This window comes from Lithobates pipiens, unplaced genomic scaffold (assembly GCF_037356315.1).
Source record: "Lithobates pipiens isolate NorthernLeopardFrog02 unplaced genomic scaffold, aLitPip1_a1.2 Scaffold_19, whole genome shotgun sequence".
NCBI classification, from domain to species: domain Eukaryota; kingdom Metazoa; phylum Chordata; class Amphibia; order Anura; family Ranidae; genus Lithobates; species Lithobates pipiens.
Genome location: NW_027507764.1, coordinates 495,074,114 through 495,097,825, shown reverse-complemented (window position 1 = coordinate 495,097,825; position 23,712 = coordinate 495,074,114). Strand labels below are relative to the sequence as shown.

Here is a 23,712-nt window from a genome sequence, read left to right as displayed (position 1 = left end):
ATGCTTGGTCACTGCAAGTTTAAATTGGTATATGAAAATCAGTGCCTCAAGGTGCCATATATGAGCCCAAACCCTAGACACGTTGGAAAATACAGACCGGTATGGCATATAACTAATACATTACATACAGTTAGGTCCATATATATTTGGACACAGGCACAATTTTCATACTTTTGGTTCTGTATGCCACCAGAATGAAATTAAAATGAAACCCACCCAAATGAATTTGAAGCACAGGCTTTCTTTAATTTAAGGGGTTGAACATAAATATAGTACAAATTTTAGGAACTGCAACCATTTTATACAGTCCCCCTCATTTGCAGGGGCTCAAATGTAATTGGACAAATAAAATCATAAATAAAATGTTCAATTTTAATATTTAATCCTTTACCGACAAGGACTTCCTGAGGTCTGGAACCCATGGACATTACCAAAGACTGAGTTCCCTCCTTTCTAAGGCTCTGTGGGTCTTTCTGCCTTTTTAGTTTTGCATTCAGCAAGTGAAATGCATGCTCATTTTGGTTGAGATCGGGTGACTCATTTGGCTATTGCAGAATATTCCACTTATTTTCTTTTAAAAGCTCCTGGGCTGCTTTTGCAGTGTGTTTTTGGATCATTGTCCATCTGTACTGTGAAGCGCCGTCCAATCAACTTTTCTGCATTTGGCCGAATCTGGGTCGACTGTATATCGCTAAACACTGCAGAATTCATCCGGCTGCTTCTGTCACATCCATAAACAACAATGACCCAGGGCCACTGGAAGCCATGCATGCCATCACACTGCCTCCACCATGTTTTACAGATGACGTGTGCTTTGTATCGTGGGCTGTTTCAAGCCTTCTCCACACTTTTTTTTTTTTTCTTCCTGTCATTCTGGTACAGATTCATTTTAGTTTCATCCGTCCAAAAAATAATTTTCCAGAACTGGTCTGGATTTTTTATTCTTCAGGCTTATGAATGATTTGCACCTTGTGGTGAACCCTCTGTACTTGCTCTTGTGAATTCTTCTCTTGATTGTAGACTTTGACAATGATACGCCCACCTCCTTGAGTGTCCTTCACTTGACTGGATGTTGTGAATGGGTTTTTATTTACCATAGAGAGGATCCTGTGATCATCCACCACTGGATCATGAATGTCCAGGCCTTTTTATGTTGCTGAGCTCACCAGTGCATTCATCTTTCGTCAGCATGTACCAAACTGTTGATTTGGCCACTTCTATATCTCTAAGGGATTTTTTGTTTTTGTTTTTGAAGCCTTACAATGGTCTGTTTCGCTTGCATGGGCAGCTCCTTTGAACTCATGATGTAGGTTCACAGCAATAGATTTCAAATGCAAATACCACACTTAGAATCAACTCCAGACCTTTCACCTGCTTAATTGATGAAGAATTAATGAAGCAGTAGCCCACACCTGGCCATGAAACCACTTTTGAGTCAATTGTTCAATTACTTTTGGTCCCTTGAAAAAGGAGGGATGGGTATTCTTAAAAGCTGTAATTTTCTAAACTCTTCTTGCAATTTGGATGTACATACCCTCAAATTAAACCTGATAGTGTGTACTTTTAGAACATATTCATGATATAATTATAGCTTGAAAATGTTTTGGTAAATACCTAAAAAAAAAAAAAAAAAAAAAAAAATATGCCCGTGTCCAAATGTATGTGGACCTAACTGTATATCCCTTTCTACGCAGATACAGAAACTTTTCTTTCTGAATGTTATTAGCTGCTCTTATACCCATAGTCCTAGCTATCTTTTTTTAAAGGTTTTATTGTACAATTCATAGGAGGAAGGTGGAATAAAAAAAGGAATTGGTTCCTATAACTTCCCCTGGTGAAAATCACTAGATGGGTTCAATGTCATTAGCATACTGCTAGCTGAAGCAACCATTTTTATAATACTGAAGTTCTTGTATTTACTCTGTCCCAGGTCTATTACGTCAGCTTTCAGACCAGTGGAGATTTTTTTGTGTGCTTGCAGTAAGGGTTTGGGAGAGGTCTTTGCAGATCAACAAATTCCCTCAAACATGGGTCCAGCACCCATAGGCACCAGCAAAAAACCCATCCAGGAAGTTGTGCAAAATGTTTAACCACACAACCAGCCTACTGATGACAACATTTCCAGGGATTGGCCAGCCAACTAGACTTTCAAAAAATAGCAAACACAAGTTTAAAAGTAGGGTTTAGGAAACCTGTCCCTACATATAAAAGGGAAATCCCAACATACCTGTTTAACCTTTTATGCTGACCTAGCATGTTTATGTCAGTGAAGAAGGGGGGAGAATGTTGATTGATACCTACCTGCCAATTGCTCTTGGGGAATTGTATCTGCCACCATTGACTTCAGTTTTTTACCTAATCTGGTGGAAAACTGCTGATTTAAGCAACTGTCTTCACATGTCTGCAGGCAACTTATGCGTCAGTAAAGATTTTTAGATTGTAATACACAATTAGCAGCAAAGGCTGCATTTTTATGAAAAGTTTTGATTTTTTTTTTCCTATTTATGCTAAAGGTACCTGTAATTCAGCATGTTGGAGCAATATATAGACAAAAAAACTTTCCCTGTGACACTGCGCTATCCAAAAAAGAAAGAAAGCTGCTAACACAATCACAAGGATAAAACAGTGAATAATAAAACAAATACCAAACCAAAGTGTAGCGCTTAACAAAGTTATGAATAATCTAGTTAGTGCATCATCATGTTGGAGCAATATGCTATCTTTCCAATTAGTTTACTAGATTTAGACTTTTTATGTCTGGAAAAAATGTTAATTGAAGCAAGATGCTTTTGAAGACCCGTCTTTGGTGCTTTCAGGGAGAATACAAGTTCTTGATGTTGAATGGTCTCTGGTGTGTTTAACCGCTCCAATAGCAGTTAATAATACCCTTTAAATGAGCCTTCAACTTATCCTGATTAGTGTTTGCACCTATTACAGAAAATTTAAAGGAAGAAAAACCTTATTCCCACTCCACATATTTTCTGAAATATCCATTTTCTTTAGTTTTATTTCATTAACTTTTTATACAAAGATGAGAAGCACTGTAATGACAAGTGAATAAAATTTGGAGTTTGATAACAAAGTATTTACAGTATAATTGTAGGTGCTCAGATCTGGTGTAAACATTAGTCAAGTATTCTATCAAACACATCAATATACTGTATATGCTTTGTGAGGGGTTAGCTCGGCAGCGGGTGTGTATGACCCCCCTGGATGGGTTCACAACACAAAATCAGGCACAGCAGACAGCGTTGTAGGTGCAAAAAACAAAATATGCGGCTTATTTATGCTACATGCAGTGATACATATAACAGCCAAACAAAAATAAAACATGAAAATAAATCCTGGTCAGCTTGACCTCTAACTACACACTTAGATTCCCTGTCTAACAACTGGGTGCAGCCCTGTGCTGCACCAGTCCCTGTCTCTGTTGTAGAGGTTTGCCACACAGGCGTTAACTCACCGCACAGAACAGATATCACACTCCCCAGTCTATACAACACAAAACTGGTTCCAGGATGGAGCATCTCCCTAAGCATGCTGGGGTTTTTTGTAGAGGTCTTAATGAGCCCACTTACTTCAGCTGGGCTCATTAACTCTTCCCCTCTAATTGTAAAAGTCTGCATAAAGCCTGAATCTAGGGCACACATATTTCCCATCCTGGATACAACCAGGTGACTTTACCTGCGTGCTGCCACAGATTAAACAGGTAAGACACAGACCAGACAGCTATTAGCCCTTGTACACACGGTCAGAGATTCCGACAACCAAATCCGCCGGAGTATTTCCGACGGATTAATTCCGGAAGAGGTCCGGAAGTGATGTTGCATACGCACAGTCGGACTAAGTTGTCGGAAAATCTGATTGTACATAACGTGATGACGTTATTTCGTTACGACGGGACTACGTTCAGGCTAGTAGCCAATAGGTTTGGCCTAGGAGTTTGATCTGAGCATGCGTGGCACTTTGTCCGTCGGAGTAGGCTACACATGATCGGAGTATGTTCGATAGGAGCATGTCGGAAAATTTTACCGGCAAGTTGAAAAAGTTGGTCCGTCGGATATTCCGACTGAAACAGTCCGATGCAGACCACACAGTCGGAATATCCGACAAAATGGTCCGGTAGGAAACATTCCGACGGAATCTCCAACCGTGTGTAAAAGGGCTTAGACCACACAAACATGAGAAGCAATGAACAGCAAAGAAAAAGTAGTTTTAAAGTGGATCTAAATCCTATCACTATAAAGTTTTGCCATGTTAGATCTTCAAATGTTGTTCATTTTTAATTCAGCTGTATTAAAATAATACTTTGTGATCCTGCCATGAAGGTTCTTGTTCAGGCATCTCCGCTGTATTCTAAGGGACGACCGCTGTCTTCTAAGTGCTCCCCTGGGTTGTCACCCTGCCTTGTGCGTCCCTGGAAAAAAATCATGCATTGTTTAGGTATAGTCCATTGTTACTAGTAGACATACTATTTACACTAACATACAATTTTTCAGGACAAGCTTTCGGGGTATGTCTCCTTCTTCAAGGTCCAAGCAGTACTGATTCTCAAATTTTTAAGCAGAATGTTAAAAAAAAACAAAAACGCATCTCCGAGGGAAAGGAGAGAGGGGGGAAAAAAAAGAGAAAAACAAACATACAAATCAATGGTAAAAAAGATAGCAGCAGAGTTGGTGATATAAGATGGAGGGAGAGCTATAGAATGGAGGGGGATGCTAGTCACAGAGGGGGTCATGAAACTTTAGTACAATGGGTAAGGAAACGCAAACCTAACACTAGTTCTATTGCTCCTGCTATCAGCAACTTGGAACCTGATCCAGAATCCAAAGGTATCCCTTGTGCAAATGCTGACTTGAAAGAAAATGTGGATATAACAGAGGAACTCTGAATCATAAGTTTGTCAAATCATAAACTTTCTACACCAGAAACAGTCCTCTCCAAAGGCCTCACATTCTGCCAAACCACCAAATTGGATAATTTATAGGTATGGTCAGATATGGAGGAATCCTTTAGGAGACTAAGGCTCAAAGAATATTTTCTCTGTAATGAAAGGAATCCTAGAACAATAGGAAGGGACAAAAAGAAACTTCACACCTCCACAAGGACGCAACCCCAAACTGGATACCTATATTGACAGCTTCAGGCTACAAGTCACATCCCTGATATCCACCCAGCAAAAGAAAATACTCTACAACCTTTCACCACTGGAGCAAAGGGCTGTACATGATCTGCGCAATAATCGGGTCATAACCATCAAACCAGCAGATAAAGGGGGAGCAGTCGCTGTGATGGATACAGACAAATATATATATACAAGAGGGCCAGAGGAAGCTGGCAAATACTAATTACTACAAAAAAAATTATGATCCGACACAGGATTTTACTAAGCAATTAAAAGGTCTCATAGCGACAATACCAAGCCACCTACATTCAGAACTCCTCAATACCATATAGGATAATCCAGAAATTTGAGACTACTACATGCTGCCCAAGATTCACAAGCCAGGAGATCCAGGCAGTCCCATTATAACAGGTATGAATACACTTATCGAACATATCTCAGGACTTGTAGAAAACATGTTAAAACCTTAAGTCATGAACACTGCGAGTTTCCTGCAAGACACCACTGATTTTCTGAACCAGCTTAACGATATACAATAATTACCACCAAATACACTTCTAGTCATTATGGATGTAGAATCTCTGTAAAGTAACATTCCTCACAAGGATGGGTTGGCGGCATGTCAGATTCTTATCATCAATTCCTCACCAAACCACAAATACACTGCTGAGGATGTAACGCAGCTCATCAAATTCATTCATACACACAACTACTTCACTTTCAATAATGACATCTATCACCAGTGTATGGGTACTGCTATGGGAAGAAAAATGGCACCTCAATATGCAAACTTATTTATAGCTGACCTGGAGGTGTCGGGATCTTGGTAGGAGGCAGAGATGCCCAGAGGGCTCCCCCTGCGGCCGAGTGCAGCACAACTCTGAAGATGACACAGGGATGCAGTGCTCACAGAAGCACGTATTGCCTGGTAGTAGTAGCTGGTGCCAGGAACTGGGTAGAGCAAGTCTCTGGAGGCAATCGTGCTTTAGGATTTCCAAGGAGAGGACAAACAGTCCAATAGCAGAGTCAAGGCCAGGCCAGGAGTCAAGCACGGTAAGTTAGTCCACAGATCAGAGCCACAAGTTCAGGAACAGGAGACAGGAATACTGAGTCCGGTAGCCAAGCCGGGATCAGATGCAGGGGGCAGACAAGGAGGGGTCGGAAGCAAGCCGGTAAGAGCCAGGAGGTCTGCAGGAGCAGGTCAAACAAGCTGGGATGGTACACAGGAGATCAGGTAACAGGAATCACAAACACAGGTATACAGGAGAAGCTGATGATCCAGCAATGCAGCACTGTCAGAGGAGTGTTGTAAATAGACAAGGCGCCTGTGTCACATTGTGCAAGCGCCTTCGCATGACTGCGGCGTTGTTGTACAAACACGTTCGCATAACCACAGTATTATCGCACATTAGCCCGATCAGGGCGCCAGGCGTTCGCTTAGTAAAGACATTGCGCATCCGTGTGCGCTAATGTGCGTTAGTGCGACCCTGCCTATGCTGGTTCACTAATCTTGCGGAATTGCGCATAAGGATGTGCCTATTTCCCTGACAGGAGAACAAATTCCTGAACAGCATACAACAAAAGCTATACAGATATTATCGCTATATTGATGATATCTTCATGATATGGACTGAAGGTGAAGAAAATCGAAACCATCTTCTCATTGATCAACACTTTTCACCCATCTATCAAACTAAAAATGGATTATTCGAACACACGTCAACTTCCTAGACACTACACTATATATCAGGGATGACAAGCTTCACAAGTCGATATACAGAAAACCGACTGACTGATGCAGCCATCTTCACGGTTCCAGTTTTCACTCCCAACACACTAAACGGGCCATCATACATAGCCAGGCCATCAGATACCACCAAATTTGTTCAGACCCAGAAGACAAAGATAAACCTCTCAGAACGCTGGCAGACTTCTTCCATAAGAAAGGTTACAAAGACAAAACCATCAACAATAGTGTAAACACAGCCTTGAAAACCCGAAGAGAAAATCTCCTCCAATACACATAGAAATAAAACAAAAAACCTGAGTACCTCTAGTCACCACATACACCCCAGCACTTGAAGGGATCAAAAAGATAATCAAAGATTAACAACCCATTATAACAGAGGATGAAACTCTGAAAGGAATATTCCAACAACCCCCATTATTGGCTTTCAGACAACCACCCAACCTCAGACACAAACTAATCAGCAGGAAACTTCACTCTGATTATGAAATCACAAATAATGGAAGCAAATCCTCCAATAAAAACTGCTGCAAACTATGCAACCAGATCAATCTATCAAAGTGTCACACACAACTGGGACCTTCAATATCATGGGATCTTACAACTGTACCTCCAGTAATGTTGTGTTCCTCATCCAATGCAATAGGTACAGCAAAGGATCTTACGTTGGTGAAACGGGACAGAAGTTGCAAGCGAAGATGAATTTGCACAGACATAACATCAAGGAACATAAAGAAGACCATTTATGCACACCTGTGGGACATCACTTCTCACAACCGGACCACACTATAGAAGACCTCAATGTTTTAGTTCTTTAAGGGAATTTCAGAACTATCCAGGAAAGGAAAACATTTGAACTAATGATTCTTTTTGATACAAAAAAACAATGGCCTGAATTAAGATATCGGTTTCCTTACTCATTATACTAAAGTTTTACGACCCCCTCTGTGACTAGCATTCCACCCCCCCCCCCTCCATTCTATAGCTCTCCCTCTGTCTTATCTCACTAACTAACTCTGCTGCTATCTTTATTACCATTGATTTGTACGTGTTTACTTTTCTCTCCTTTTTTTTTTTCTCTCTCCTTTCCCTCAGATGTGTGTGGGTTTTTTTTTTTTTTTTTTTTTTTACATTCTGCTTAAAAATGTGTGAATCAGTACTGCTTGGACCTTGAAGAAGAGGACATACCCCAAAAGCTTGTCCTAAAAAATTGTATGTTGGTGCAAATAAAATAAGTATCACAGACAGTACTCTATTTTCTCTGTCACAATTGCACTAATACGGCCACGATCACATCAAGTTTGTTACTAGTAGGAAGCTGATCCAGAGCAATGAAGTGTAGCACCCCTAGCGTGGCTAGGATTTTTGTAGGTAAATTTAGACTTGGCAAGCAGCCAAGCCTGTGTTTTTTTTTCTGGGTCAGGATTGAGTGAAGCAGGCTGAATGACTCAGCAGCAGCATCTCTGTATAGGTATGTTCATTTTTATAAAAACATATTTTTTCTTTTGCAATCACTTAGGCTATCGGAATGAAAAAAATTACACTGAGGTCTTAAGGCTTATAAGCTTTACTCCTTCATCATAGGGGAATATTCCTTAGAGTATTGGAACAGAAACCGCACAGTCAATGTATGAAAACGAGTTGTGGTAGTATTAGCAATTGCTAAAGTTTCCTCTGTCATATATTTCATTTATTTTCTGAATCTATTCTTTGATGTTTGAGGCAGATTTTGATTTCCAATGATAAGGGATTAATGATTTAGCAGCTTTAAGCAAAGTTAGCACATAAAGAGGAAATGGGACTTTCAAGGTGCAAAAATACACTAAACAACATTTCTAGCATATTCCCATTAATGTGATTGATCTTGAAGTTTGTAAACTTTGTGAAGATCCGTTTACTACTTTGTATTCTGTGACACGTATTCCCAATGCCCTGTGAGTAGGCACTGCTGTGTCACACATTTCACAGAGCCCGTCTCAAAAACCTTTCAGCTGGAGACACACTGCAAGGACAACGCTGCACGCAGCAGGGGAAGAGAAGCTGAAGTTGCCCGGGCACCGGGGAGTTAGAGGACTGAGACATGGCTGCCTGAGCAGAGGAGAGGATGGAGGCAGAGTGACACTGTCAGGAGGAGCTCCACACCATAGGAGCAGTGTGCATTGGGAGCACAGAGACACTGACAGGTAAGTGTGGGGATAGGGACTGCAGAGCAGCCAGCAGGAGAACGTGGGTGGGACAGACTGAAAGAGCGGCAGACACACTGTGAGTACCCATTTGGAATACTGGGAGCATTACCTGAAGTAACTTGAGAGTACTCCGAATAATAGCTGAGGCAACTTCGGAGTACTTGGAGTAATATCTGAAGTAACTTTTTTAGAATTGGGTTTAATACCTGAAGTAACTTTGGAGTACTTTTTAATACCTTCATATCTGGTTTGACCATGCCAAAATGCGTCCATTTGATAATCCATTTTCGCCATTCATTATGATATATTGTGACTCCCTCTTGCTGGCACCAAAGACCACATTTTCTATACTCCCTGGGTTGGTTGCACAACATAAATCTCAGCTGTTACTAAACTTTCAGTTAGATAGCTGATCTCTTGATATTGGAAGTCAACAGATACTCTTCTCTTGGTAAAATTGGTTATTATTGTAAATTAAATTATAAGGAAGGAGTTATTGCTAGCCTTCGATATGGACACCTCATATAATTTTTCTCCCTGTGGACAGTGTGGATCCTTTACTCTGATTCAAATGCCATAAAAAAATATATAGGCTGTAACTCCTTAGTTTAACCTACATCTGCTTTCTAGTCCCTCCTTTTTTTCTATCATGTATTTTTTCATCCCATTTCTACAAGGCTATGATGTTTTCATCACTACATATTGCTCATGTACGGACTACTCTCCTCTCTCTCCTTCACTCATCTTTTTTCTCTTTCTCACTCTATTCACACTTACTTATCCACAACCCATACATTGTCAATTAGGACAATCTTATATACTTGGTATAACAACAATACATGACCTTTTTTTATGCAGTTCGGTCTTCAGTGACATTCACTCACTAATGATCAGTGATTGACCTTCTTTTCCACCCATTGTATCTACTGAATGACTGTACTTATTTTGTCATTTGCCTCAGTAATTGGCTGTATATGCAGTCTTTTTTCCTTCTTGTAAATTAAAAAAATAAGAGGAAAAATATATTCAACATTAAACTACAGGAAGCAGAATATACAGGGTAATGGGAATTGTTAGACAATAAAAGTCACACACAGATTGAACTGGATGGATCCGTGTCTTTTTCAACCCTATAAACTATAACGACATGCAAATTTGCCTGAAGGAGAGAAGTTGGGACTTTGAATAAGACATGTAACACACAGGTGGTAAAATAAAATGCATGAATTGCACATGAAGGTACACATAAGAAAACATAGAACATTACAGATTTGAAGAGTATTAAATAAGAGCTGATATGGATGTTATTAACATCAATTTGTAGATTCACGATTGCATAAAATTCATAAATATATGATCTGGATATAAACACACGATTGTGTAAAAAAAAAAAACTTAATCTCAAAAGCTTGTCGTGTTTCATGGATGAAGCTCCACTTTTTCAGGAGCAAGTGCAGCATGCTTATTAATCACCTCCAAAAAATGATCATATGATGCGTAGAGCCGAAGGCTGAGAATATGTCCCTGTCAGGAGCTGTGGGGATGCAGCTTGTGGACAGCAAAGGCAACATTCACACCACACTCTAGGGGGGTGGTAAATTGGTTTCCATAGTGGGGATCACAGTAGTGCTTTCAGCAACCCAGTGGTTGTGGTGGGAAATCCAAATGTGGTCTATAGAGTGCCCAGCAAGAAATGAGAGCATGCAAATTTGCCTGTGACACCAACATTGTGTGGAAGTCTTTTAGCCATATCTGGAGGTAATGTCTAATCATTCTGAGATAAAAGAAAGGGTTTCTTATTACATAAAAAATAAAATAAAAAAAAACTCCATTATGGTTTATGTATTCCACCAGACAGCAAACGGCTGTAAAAAAGTAAAAAGCTCAACTCAAGCATCATCGTTTTGGACCATAAGAATACATGGCATTGCTCATCTATGCCTTCTAATCTAGTTTATTAAATCTGCATTCAATGTTGAAAGCAAGTTGTAACATTTTCTATTACAGGGCTTCAGAACACCAACTATGACTAATATTTAGCCATGAAGCTATCTGTAATATGCTAGTTAAACTTCTTTGAATTCCTTGCACTGAGTGAAATGTACCATGCATCAAACAATTCATTTTTTTTTTATTTCCTTTTTAATAATAAAAAATAAAATAAAAATTTCTACTAGACTCTATTTTGTGCATTCTCTTCCCATTAAGATCTCTTCTAGTTTCTAGACCTCTGATACCTGCTGGAGGTGTGGTCAATCCCCAGACACGATGATTCACATTTGGTGAGATTGCCCATTAATCGCCCAATACTGGCGACAGATTCAAGAACTGACAGTCCGTATTACAGAGACAAATTTTCGCTTGACCCCTGCATGCTGTCTACTCCACATCATCACTTGCTCCTTCCAAAAATACAATCACTTCCTAACCAAACACTTGCTTAAAGCTGGTAAATTGTGTGGTCAGCGGTCGATGTTAAAATGAACAAAAATATGGCACCAACACCCCGTTTTTAGATGAAAGATCGCACATAAAGAAGATATGGGACTTTCAAGGTGCAAAAATACACGAAACAACAGTATATAAAAAAAGAAAATGTATACAATTTTTATTAAACGCATTACATCAATAAAAACAGTACATTCAGTATACACATAGCCAAGGATGAATGCAAGGCATCCTATAAATGACAATGGTCTACTGCAATCACGTTCAGGTTTTCTACATGTTTCGCCGTATAGCTGCTTCAGGAAAGAACGTAAAGATTCTTTAAATATCATATTGAGCTTCCCTTGGATATCATGCATCCATAATTTTATAATCGTTTTTCTTTATTTCCATTTTTACTTTTATTTACATTATATATATATACATATTTTTATTTTATATTGTTTTTTTAGCCCCTTTTTTTGTTTGTTTTTTTGATTAGTTTATTCTGGCTTTGTTTTTGTTCAGTTTTGTTTTTTGTTTTGTTTTTGTTTTGTTTTCCCTTTTCTGACATTGCCGCATCTGTGTCTCTCTTGCGAAGATGTTCCTGGGTCCCTGTACGGAAACCCAAGGGTGTCTACGCATGAGTGCTCCATGTGGGCCTCCTATTTGCACCTATGACTTCTGGCATGTTCGGTTGGACTTTTGACATTCTCCATCCCAAGTGGGCGTATCCATCCGGACGCTGCACAGACATGACTTTTGTGCACATGCACCCAGGAATGCTGCATGGCATGGCCGCCCCACGGGGCATCATCATGGCGTGACGCTTGGCGGTTTTTCAGAAATCTTTGCAGTCCCATCTTCTTCCATTGGACTTGTATGGGTATGGTGCATTCAACATATGGAAGTTCTCCATCCTTTTTACCTTACTTCCTCAACATTGAGGCATGTGTGTGTGTGTGTATGTGTCATATATATATATATATATATATATATATATATATATAATATATTACGTGTGTGTGTGTGCTGCTGTTTTTTTGAGTGCCACCAAAAGTGTGTTTCAAGGGTTTTTTCCCCCTTTTTCTCTTTTTCTTTTTACTATTAAACAATTCCTGACTTCCTTTGATTGGAGGCTCCCAGTGTAATTTCAATATACTTTTTTAATAACCCCTATCAAGTGAGTTGTCACTACCAATATATCCTGGTCTGAAAGATTGTGTAGTTTTATGATACGTTCTGAAGTATTAATCTATAATTTATATACGTTTATTGTCAGGATATTTGTATCAGATTAGTACACAACATAGTACCGTTCACCCCTCCCTACGGGAGACCTAGCATTGCTTTTGAGTGTTTGGACTGTTTGCGGCATTTTGTTGAATGTCATTACTTTATATCAGCTTTGTGTGGGCCAGCAACTCACAACATGAGGTAGGGCCCTTTGGTTTTGTTTTAGGGAATATCTCTTGCCTTTCTTAACGCCACCATAGATATAGTCCAGATGTAATAAACCTTTTCTGATGTTTGATATACTAATGGGTATTTTTTTTCTTTTTTTTCATTGCACAATTAAAGCTGTCAAAGTATAGGTCTTGATATTCAAAGAATCTTCATGGTCCTTTCTGAAGAATCTATACGGCGAGACATGTAGAAAACCTGAACTTGACTGCAGTAGGCCATTGTCATTTATAGGATGCCTTGCATTCATCCTTGGCTATGCCAAGGAAATACAATAGATAATATATGATTTTGCATTTTGACCATAGATACACTTTACTTTTCTGATCATTTCCGCCTAGGTTCACACTGGTGCGATGCAGACACCATGTTCCTGTGCACATCACATGCGATGTCTATGCGGTATGATTTCAGCCATACATTTTATCTGGCTGTAATCGCATTTACATCAAAATGTTGCAGGACACTCCCCCCCCGAATCGCATTGCATGGGTGTTCATACCCAATGCGATACGATTCAGGAAATCGCACTGCATTTTGAAATCTGTTTTGGGGTGTCGTTAAGATAATCACACCCACAGCAGATCTTGTGAAGGCCATGCAATTTGCAATGCATTGCAGTATGAACCAGGACTCACTAATGAATATTGGAGTTTTTAGTTTAGATGTGCTTCACCCCTTCTAGTCAGATGATACAGAGTAGCTGTTGGTTTATCCAGCTGGAATGGATTAATGAAATGTGTGGTGTCTATTTAGCAATTGTTTGCAATATTTGATAAGAATTCTATTTCTGATGAACTCTGGGTGTCAGGGCTACTACAATTCAACTTGGGGTTTTATTACTTGAAATGATTTTGCACATTTGGTAGTGAGCGTGTACTTGAAAATGTGAACCAAAACGAAACTATTTATGTAATTGTCAATTAAATTAATGAAAGGGATATCTATTCTCTCACAACTACTTTTAAAATACCTTGTTTATTTGAGCTAGGCTTTGTACCACAGGTGGTTCTTTAATAAATAACTTAATAAAGTAACAAATATAGTCCGCAGTAAGCAGATTTCATGTTGATCATAAACCTGTCCATGAACTTGGATGGTTGGACTTGCCAGTATTTCCCAGATTCTAAAAGGCAGAGCTCTCTTGAGTGCTCAATATTTCATGTGCTTAGTTCTGCAAGTGTAGAGCTGCACGATTAATCCTTGGAAATCGTTATCGCAATTTAGGTTTACGTACATTTTAACACCACAAATTGGTGACAGATGACTTTTGTGGATTGTAATCTTGCTTCACCATTGTGGTGGAAGTAGCAATGGCGAGTCTGGCATCTTGCAGGTGGATGTTCCAGCATGCAGTACTAACCAATTGAAATGTGGGGTGGGAAAGCAATTCAAATGTTGGTACCCACCTACAATGATATCGCTGGATGACACCCAGCATTGCTCTATGATGGAACCACTGTCATTTTACGTGAATATACTACAATAATATTTGTATTTTCTTATCATACTTGTCTAAAATTCTGTGCTGCCGAGTTTGTGTATCTATTTGCTGCAGCAAAACTTTAACTTTGTGTGTTTTTTTTTTTTTTTTTTTTTTTTTTTTAATAATAAATACAAAAATCAATAATGCTAAAATAATTACGAGTATACATTTCTCCATTAATAATTCATGCTTTTTCTACTTTAGGAAGACAAGACTACAAGAAAAACAAGCCTGTATTAAAAGCAACAAGACTAAAAGCAGAAGCCAAGAAAACAGCAATAGGGATTAAGGTAGACATGTATTTGATGGCTCACATTATCTTTCACTGCATGTCTACTTCCCTTTTCCCCCAGGATGTGCTGTGTGAATATTGATTTCTGAGAGAGATTGCTTATGACACTTCAAACTCAGAGTAGAATGGCTGCTTCTAAAATATTTATCATCTACTGCTTTACTTAAGGCATCGATTAACCCTCTAACTGCTTCTTATTATAGGCTTTAAAGGGCTGCCATTAAATCAGAATTTTGGTTAAATGCAGCCTACAAATGAGAAGTTTAGGAGTTCTACAAAACCCAATTTAAAAAGGAACATGTCAGGATTGAAAAGTGATACCTGCCATTGCGGATATGCTTTTAAAAGGTGAAGGCTCCAGGGCTGACTCTTGCTTTACTACTTTGTGAATCAGTGGTCTGGATCAAGTGTGTGTTTATCACGATCAGTGACTCACCTATTATTGAAACAAGAACAACCTTGGAGCGTGAATCTTTCAGACTTCGGTTGGCACTGTATTATATTTCTATCTTGAGAACCTCCATTTAGCAGATATTGGAAAGAGATGGATTAGATGAGGAATTAGATTAAAAGTCAAGAAATTATTACATTGAATAAGGTACACCAACCCAAAGCGCAAGTTGTGCAATATGATCTTCCATACATACTGTACATCTGGATAAATCTGACAGAGCATGATAAATAGGTCTAGGTTATTGAAGTGACATTGAAAAAGGGTGAATGATGGCCACATACAGTAACTGATATCCAAAGTGTTCACTATCCTTTTGGAGGTTTTTTTTTTTCCCCATAAATGAGCCCATTTCCAGACGTATTTGATCCCCTGCTGGTTTTGTACGTTTGCCCACTGACAAAGAACTGAGACAACAAAAATATCCAGAAAAACGCATTTGGAAAAAGTTTTATAAATTGATTTGCATTTTAATGAGTGAAATAAGTATTTGACCCCTTCACAAAACACGACTTGGTACTCGGTGGCAAAACCCTTGTTGGCAATCAGACGTTTCTTTTAATTGGTCACCAGGTTTGCACACATCTCAGGAGGGATTTTTTCCCACTCCTCTTTGCAGATCCTCTCCATGTCATTAAGGTTTTGAGGCTGATATTTGGTAACTCGAACCTTCAGCTGACTCCACATATTTTCTATGGGTTTAAGGTCTGGAGACTGGCTAGGCCAAATTAAGAACCTTAATGTGCTTCTTCTTGAGCCACTACTTTGTTGCCTTAGTCTTGTGTTTCGGGTCATTGTCATGCTGGAATACCCATCCAGGACCCATTTTCAATGCCCTGGCTGAGGGAAGGAGGTTCTCATCCAAGATTTGATGGTACATGGCCCCGTCCATCATCCCTTTTGATGCAGTGAAGTTGTCCTGTCCCCTTAGCAGAAAAACACCCCCAAAGAGCTAATGTTTCTACCTCCATGTTTGACAGTGGGAATGGTTTTCTTGGGGTCATAATCAGCATTTCTTCTCCTTCAAACACGGCGAGTTGATGCCGAAGAGCTCAATTTTGGTCTCATCTTACTACAACAGTTTCACCCAGTTCTCCTCTGAATTATTCAGATGCTCATTAACATATTTTAGACGGGCACTTATATGTGCTTTCTTAAGCAGGGGGACCTTGCAGGAGCTACAGGATTTCAGTCCTTCACGACATAGTCTGGTACCAATTGTTTTCTTGGTGACTATGGTCCCAGCTGCCTTGAGATCATTGACAATATTCTCTTGTGTAGTTCTGAGCTAATTCCTCACCATTCTCATGATCATTGAAACTCCACGAGGTGAGATCTTGCATGGAGCCTCATTCTGAGGGAGATTGACAGTTTTGTGTTTCTTCCATTCGCGAATAATCGCACCAACTGTTGTCACTCTCACCAAGCTGCTTGGCGATGGTCTTGTTACCCATTCCAGCCTTGTGTAGGTCTACAATCTTGTCCTTGACATTCTTGAACAGCTTTTTGGTCTTGGCCATGGTGGAGAGATTGGAATCTGATTTCTTCTGTGGACAGGTGTCTTTTATTCAGGTAACAAACTGAAATTAGGAGCACTCCCTTTAACCACTTCAGACCCGGAAGGATTTACCTTCTTAATGACCAGGTCATTTTTTGCGATACGGCACTGCGATAGTTTAACTGAAAATTGCGCAGGTATGCAATGCTGTACCCAAGTAAAATCAATGTCATTTTTTTCCCTTACAAAAAGTTTCTTTTGGTGGCATTTGATCACCTCCTGCGGTTTTTATTGTTTGCGCTATAAACAAAAAAAACAACAATTTTGAAAAAATATATATATTTATTTTTTACTTTCTGCTATAATACATATCCAAAAAAATAAAAATGTCTTCTTCAATTTAGGCCAATTAGTATTCTTCCACATATATTTGGTAAAAAAAAAAATCCCAATAAGTGTATATTGCATGGTTTGTACAAAAGTTATAGCGTCTACAAACTATAGGTTAGAATTAGGGATTTTTTTTTCCCCGGGACTGCAACATTGCGGCGCACAAATCTGACCCTAAGCGACACTTTTTTTGGGGACCATTGACACCAATACAGTGATCAGTGCTAAAAAAATAACGCACTGATCACTGTATAAATGACACTGACAGGAAACGGGTTAACATCAGGGGCAATCAAAGGGTTAACTGTGTTCTCTGCAAGTGTTTTCTAACTGTATGGGAGATGGACTGACAGGAAGAACAGAGATCACTGTTCCTGATTACTAGGAACAGAAGATCTTCCCTGTCAGAAAGGGGATCTGCCTTGTTTAAATTCCCGATCTGCCCCTCTATGGAGCGATCTTGGGTGGCCAGTGGACATTGGGTCCGTCGAACCTGTGGATTGCCCCCTCCCCCACTGTACAGCGGGCACGTGTCCACAGTATCTATTGCACAAAACAATGTACAGGTACGTTCTTTTGCCCAATAGAGCCACCCTGCTGCAGTACATTTGCAGTGGGTGGTCTTTAAGTAGTTAAGAGTGCTCCTAATCTCAGCTTGTTACCTTAATAGAAGACACCTGGGAGCCAGAAATCTTGCTGATTACTAGGGGATCAAATACTTATTTCCCTCATTAAAATGCAAATCAATTTATAACACATTTGAAATGCGTTTTTCTGGATATTTTTTGTTCTGTCTCTTACTGTTAAAATAAACCTACCATTAAAATTATAGACTGATCATTTCTTTGTTAGTGGGCAAGCATACACCATTAGCAGGGGATAAAATACTTTTTTCCCCTCACTGTACTCTGGGATTGAGCATTGCACTGCTTTTACTTTTAATTCAACCAAAAAGACTGAAGGCATCTTATGGTCAAAAAGAGGTACTGAGTAAGACATACAGTGAGGAAAATAATAATTTGATCCCCTGCAGATTTTGTAAGTTTACCCACTTGCAAAGAACAAAGGGTCTATTTTTTCTTTTATCATAGGTGTAAATGATAAAATATCAACAAAAATTCCAGAAAAAAACATGATGCAAATGTTTTAAATTGAGTTGCAGTAAAATAAATATTTGATCCCCAAACAAAACATGACTTGGTAATTGGTGGAGAAACCCTTGTCAGCAAGCATAGCGCTAAGACATTTCTTATATTTGGTTACCAGGTTTGCACACATCTCAGAAGGGATTTTGGACCACTCTTCTTTACAGATCTTCTCTAAATCCTTAGGGTTTCTTGACGCTTGTCAACTTGAAGTTTCAGCTCCCTCCATAAATTTTCTATAGGATTATGGTCTGAAGACTGGCTAGGTCACTCCATGACCTTAATGTGCTTCTTCTTGAGACACTTCTTTGTTGCCTTGGTGGTATGTTTTGGGTTACCAATGGTTTGTTTGGGGACTGTGGTCCCAATTGACTTGATCACTCACAAGCTCCTCCCATGTAGTTCTGGACTGAACCCTGACTTTTCTCATGATCATCCTTACCCTATGAGGCAATTCTTGCATGGAGCTCCAGACTGGTTATTTTGTATTGCTTCAATTTGCAAATATCTCCAGTTGTCTCCTTCTCACCAAGCTTCTTGCTGATGGCCTAGCCCATTCAGGCCTTGTGCAGGTCTATAATTTTATCCCTTGCACCCTTTGACGGCTCTTTGGTTTTCACCATGATCGTGAGGTTTGAATGGAAGAAAGATTCTGTGGAAAGGTGTCTATTATATACATAACGATATGTCATTAGCGGCACCTTTTTAAATTGACAGGACTAATCTGTGTACCACATGAGCACAAACTATAGCCTGTCTATGGGAGCTGGAATTATTGTTGTTTGGTAGGGGATCAACTACTTATTTTACTCACTGAACCGCAACTCAATTTATAACATTTTGTATTGGTTGATATCCTGTCTCTATCATTTAAAATACACATATGATAACAATTCTAGACCCTTCATTTTTTTGTAAGTGGGCAAACTTACAAAATATTTAGGGGTTCAAATAATAATTTTCCCAGCTGTATCAAGATAGAAGCTTAGCCCTGTATCCGGAGCAGTTTTTATTTTTATTTTTTTGTACTTTAAAGTGGTTGTAAACCTCAGACTTAAAATAGGAACAAAGTATATCTCTCTCCAGTGTGTACTTGTCTAAATTAAAAGCACTAAGTGTAATTTCTGCCTGCTGCTTTGTTCCTTTGCGATCAGCATAAATCACTTTTGACAAGTTTTCCTGACGCCAAGAGAAAAAAGGTGTTAGGGCAGGGATCCTCAGCTCTGTTACTGTGTGCTGTGGAATGGGGGTGTGACACTTCCATCCAGTCAGCTCTCAGAGCTCTCATTATTGAACTCTGCCATGTGTAATTTCAGCTCTCTGCCCCCTTTTTTCTGGACGCTTAGGCAAGCTTTATACATTTTGGACAGATGTGGAGAAGACTAGACTGCAGATTAATGGATACAGCTTATGTAGGGGGGTTTGTTTCATCTCTTTGTATCGAATATAAATATATATATATATATATATAATATATATATATATATATATATATAATGATGTAGCGCAACTTACAAAAAATAACCACAATATAAAATATAATAATAGTTCAAACAATTCAAAAGTATGTACAAACAATAGTCCAATGTATATCCAAAAATATCAAAGGGAAAAAAAAGAAAAAAGATATGCAATTTGAATCCACTCCAATCACGAACGTTGCATGCAATTTAAAGTGTAAACCCTCCACCCTTGTAGAGTATCCTCTGACCTCACTGGCGTGACCCTTGCATTACCAGTAGGTCTCGCCATGTTTTTCCCTTCTCTGGGGATACAGACAAAATTCTTCTGCTTCACATGCCTCTTGGATGGATTATTAGATTTCCAATCCCGACAGCATACATGCAGGAAGAAAAAGCACACGGTTCTAGTGTTCTTCGTTTAAAACTTCACATTTATTTAGAAAAATGTATAGTATTGCACTTACAAAAATGTCACTATAGGCCATGATAACCATGAATCGCGTTTCTGTCATATACAATCATAGAATCCTTAGATGCAAAGATGGTTGCGGGATGACGCCATATACGTGAAAACCTCATCCCATACGTACGTTACGTCCAAACCTCGGGAATTCCTCAGGGGCTAGAAGTCCCGAGGCTGCGGGCACTGGAGAGCTATAGTTCATTAAGGGAACCATGAATGCCAAAATGTACTGTGACATACTGAAGCAGAGCATAATCCCCTCTCTTCAGAGACTGGGCTGCAGGGCAGTAGTCCAACACAAAGACCTCAAACACATCTCCAAGACGCTCACTGCCTTGCTAAAGTAGCTGATGGTAAAGGCGATGGACTGGCCAAGCAGGTCTCCAGACCTAAACCCTATTGAGTATCTATGGGGCATCCTCAAATGGAAGGTGGAGGAGCGCAAGGTCTTTAACATCCACCAGTTCCGTGATATCATCATGGAAGAGGACTCCAGTGGCAACCTGTGAAGCTCTGGTGCTGGAAAATAATGGTGGCCACACAAAATATTTACACTTTGGGCCCAATTTGGACATTTTCACTTAGGGGTGTACTCGATTTTGTTACCAGGGGTTTAGACATTGATGGCTGTGTGTTGAGTTATTTTGAGAGGACAGCAAATTTACACTGTTATACAAGCTGTACACTCACTACTTTACATTGTAACAGTGTCATTTATTCAGTGTTGTCACATGGAAAGATAGAATAAAATATTTTAACAGGTTATCAGTTTAGAGTTTACACAGGAGGTCCAGTACTAGAATTGCTGCTCTCTATAACGTTTGTTGCAATACCTCACATGTACTGAAAACACAGTTTACATATGCGGGCACGACCTATGTATGTGTTCGCTTTTGCGTGTGAGCAGGGCCTTCTTTATTATTGATTGCCCCCCCCCTGCAATTTTGATTTCCACCTGCTCTGAGACATACAATAAATAGCAGCTAGACTCAAAATCGGTTTACTGAATCAGATCAGGCAGTGATTGCTATTGGTTGCCAGAGGTTACAGCATTTCATTGCCGCTTACTGACTGGTTGCTAGAGGTTACAGCACACATCACGGCTCACTGGTTTGTTGCTAGAGGTTACAGCACATGATTTCTGCTTGTTGATTGGTTGCTAGAGATAACTATACATCATCTCCCCACTGCCTGCACACCATGGACTGGGGTGGTGAGGGGACCCATCAATAGACAAAAAACTCCTAGGGATCCTAGAACTCCTGGGATCAGTAGCAGTGCTGGGGGGAGCAGAGATGTGATCAGTGGCGATGCTGATTTTTTTTTTTTTTTACCGACTACCAATATAAAGAGGAGTTTCAACACTGGCCACCATTGTAATAGGTGTTTACACTGACCACTAATGTAATAGGAGCATTCACAGTAACTACCAATGTAAGAAGGGATTTACACTGACCACTCATGTAGGGGGGACCTTCACACTGGCCACTAGTGCGAATAAAAGGATTGTACACCAAGCCCCAATGTAATGAGAAGATTTACACTGACCACCAATGTAACTGAGACATTTAGCCTGAATTCACATGTGTGTATCGGTAACGCATGCAAAATCGCTTTCTTGACACCACAGAAATGTGGTGCCCTTTAGCAAATACACAGTAGTGCCATTAATTGTTAATGACACCCTCATGCATCTGCTGACATGTGCTGTGGAACCATGTGATTTTTAAAAAACATTAGGGACTTTCTTCTGCTTTTCTAGTGCATAGATCAGCCCTACATGCGACCTACTTTATCCACCCTGTCAATACACCTTTGCATCCTAAAACCCCTGCTAACCTCTGCACCCCAAACCTCCCCCATGCTCTCAAACTCCAACCCTCCACCCCTTTAACTCTACCTGCCTCTTCTGCTCATCTTTGCACCCATCTTCCTTACCTCTATACATCCCCCTCCTTGCTCACCTTGCACTCTATACACCCCCCCACGCACACACACACCATTTTGCTTACCTTTGCAGAACAGGCTGATGTTAGCCTCAATGACCACAGTTGCAGGCATGACTTTCAAGCATGCTCCTTTATCTCCCCAGTGGGCAGCATCAGTATAGGTGATGGTGAATATGACCTTGAGGACATGATATACATATGAATGCCACCAATTTGCAGATATTTACATATGAATGCAGCCACTATTTAAATAATCAATGCAGATTATTTACATGTAAACACAGGGTCTGCAGGTGAGTCATCTGTACACAATATGGCACAGCTGGGAAGCATTAGTAGCAGCACTTCACACTGAGATATTGGGACACAGCACGGGACTAAAACTTCAAGGTATAAGGGAATTTAAACTGGGATAGTTGGCAAGTATGAGGGAGCTGTTTTGGGCCCCACAACAATGATGGGCCCTAAGCAGCTGCCCCTTTTGCCCTGCCTTAAAGACAGCCGTGCGTGCAAACACAAGCGCACGGGGCGCTTTAAACTTTTTTTTTTTATTATTATTCTTTTTATTTTATTTTTACACTGTCCCTTTTTAATTATAATTTTTTTTATTTTTATTCTTGCCACAAGAAATGTAAACATCCCTTATAATAGAAATAATGCATGACAGGTCCTCTTAATGAATACATCTTGGCTCTATAAGACCCCATATCTCTCCTCTACCCTGGAAAGTATGAGAAATAAAACCTTGATCTCCTGCTTTCTAGGGGAAAAAACAGCAGTGTTTACATCTGCCAGAGCTGGAAATTAAGTCACTTTCAGCCTTCCAGGGTCATAGCTCTGTGGTAACCCAGCGCCATCGCCAGATTGGATCTCCGGCTTCCCATTCAAATAGGAGAGGCACTGATGGGTGGTGGTGGTGGGGCATGTTCCCTCCGGCTGCCTGTAAAAGCAATCCAGTGGCTAATTATTCTCTAGGATGGCTTTTACAGTGTAGGGAATCAGTAGCTGAAAAAAAATGTCTGGATGATGCCTGCAGCTACAGGCATCATCCATTGTTTTCAGCTACCGATACCAGTAGTCCCTTTTAAAGTCCACGATAGCCTATGACAGTGATGGCAAACCATGGCACCCCTGATGTTTTGGAACTACATTTCCCATGATGCTCAAGCACTCTGCAGTGCAGTTGAGCATCATGGGAAATGTAGTTCCAAAACATCTGGAGTGCCAAGGTTCGCCATCACTGGCCTATGACGTCATGCAGGTGGAAAGTAGTCAAACCCATGCACTCGTAAAGACGTATGCCTCTAGAGGCAAACTGAGTCCAGGGTTGTACACACATCTGGGTTTACAGAGGTAGTAGCATAAACTTTTGCATACAGCAATTCATTACTACGGTAGGCTGTACACGGCAATTGTGTGTCATGGGCACCCGTAATTTGTTATATGGCCTCATGTGCATGAGGAATTGTCCAAATAAAGATAACAGTCCTAGAGCTTGCACCCATAGGTCTGCAGTGCCATCTATCATAATTGTATAATAACTGGTTTCTTTTATTAAATGATTTTATTTGCCTGATGTTCAACTTTAAATAATTGGTTAAGCAGTGATGGTCTTTTCTTGTCCAG

General features: G+C 39.9%; 1 protein-coding gene across 1 annotated transcript in view; it reads left to right on the top strand.

Moving 5' to 3' along the window:
* Positions 1-23,712, top strand: part of TRIQK (triple QxxK/R motif containing) — a 188,229-nt gene that overhangs the window by 106,581 nt on the left and 57,936 nt on the right. Inside the window, exon 3 of the mRNA XM_077493022.1 lies at positions 14,640-14,725. Within this exon, the coding sequence (XP_077349148.1) occupies positions 14,640-14,725 (86 nt within the window). The remainder of the gene's footprint in view (positions 1-14,639; positions 14,726-23,712) is intronic.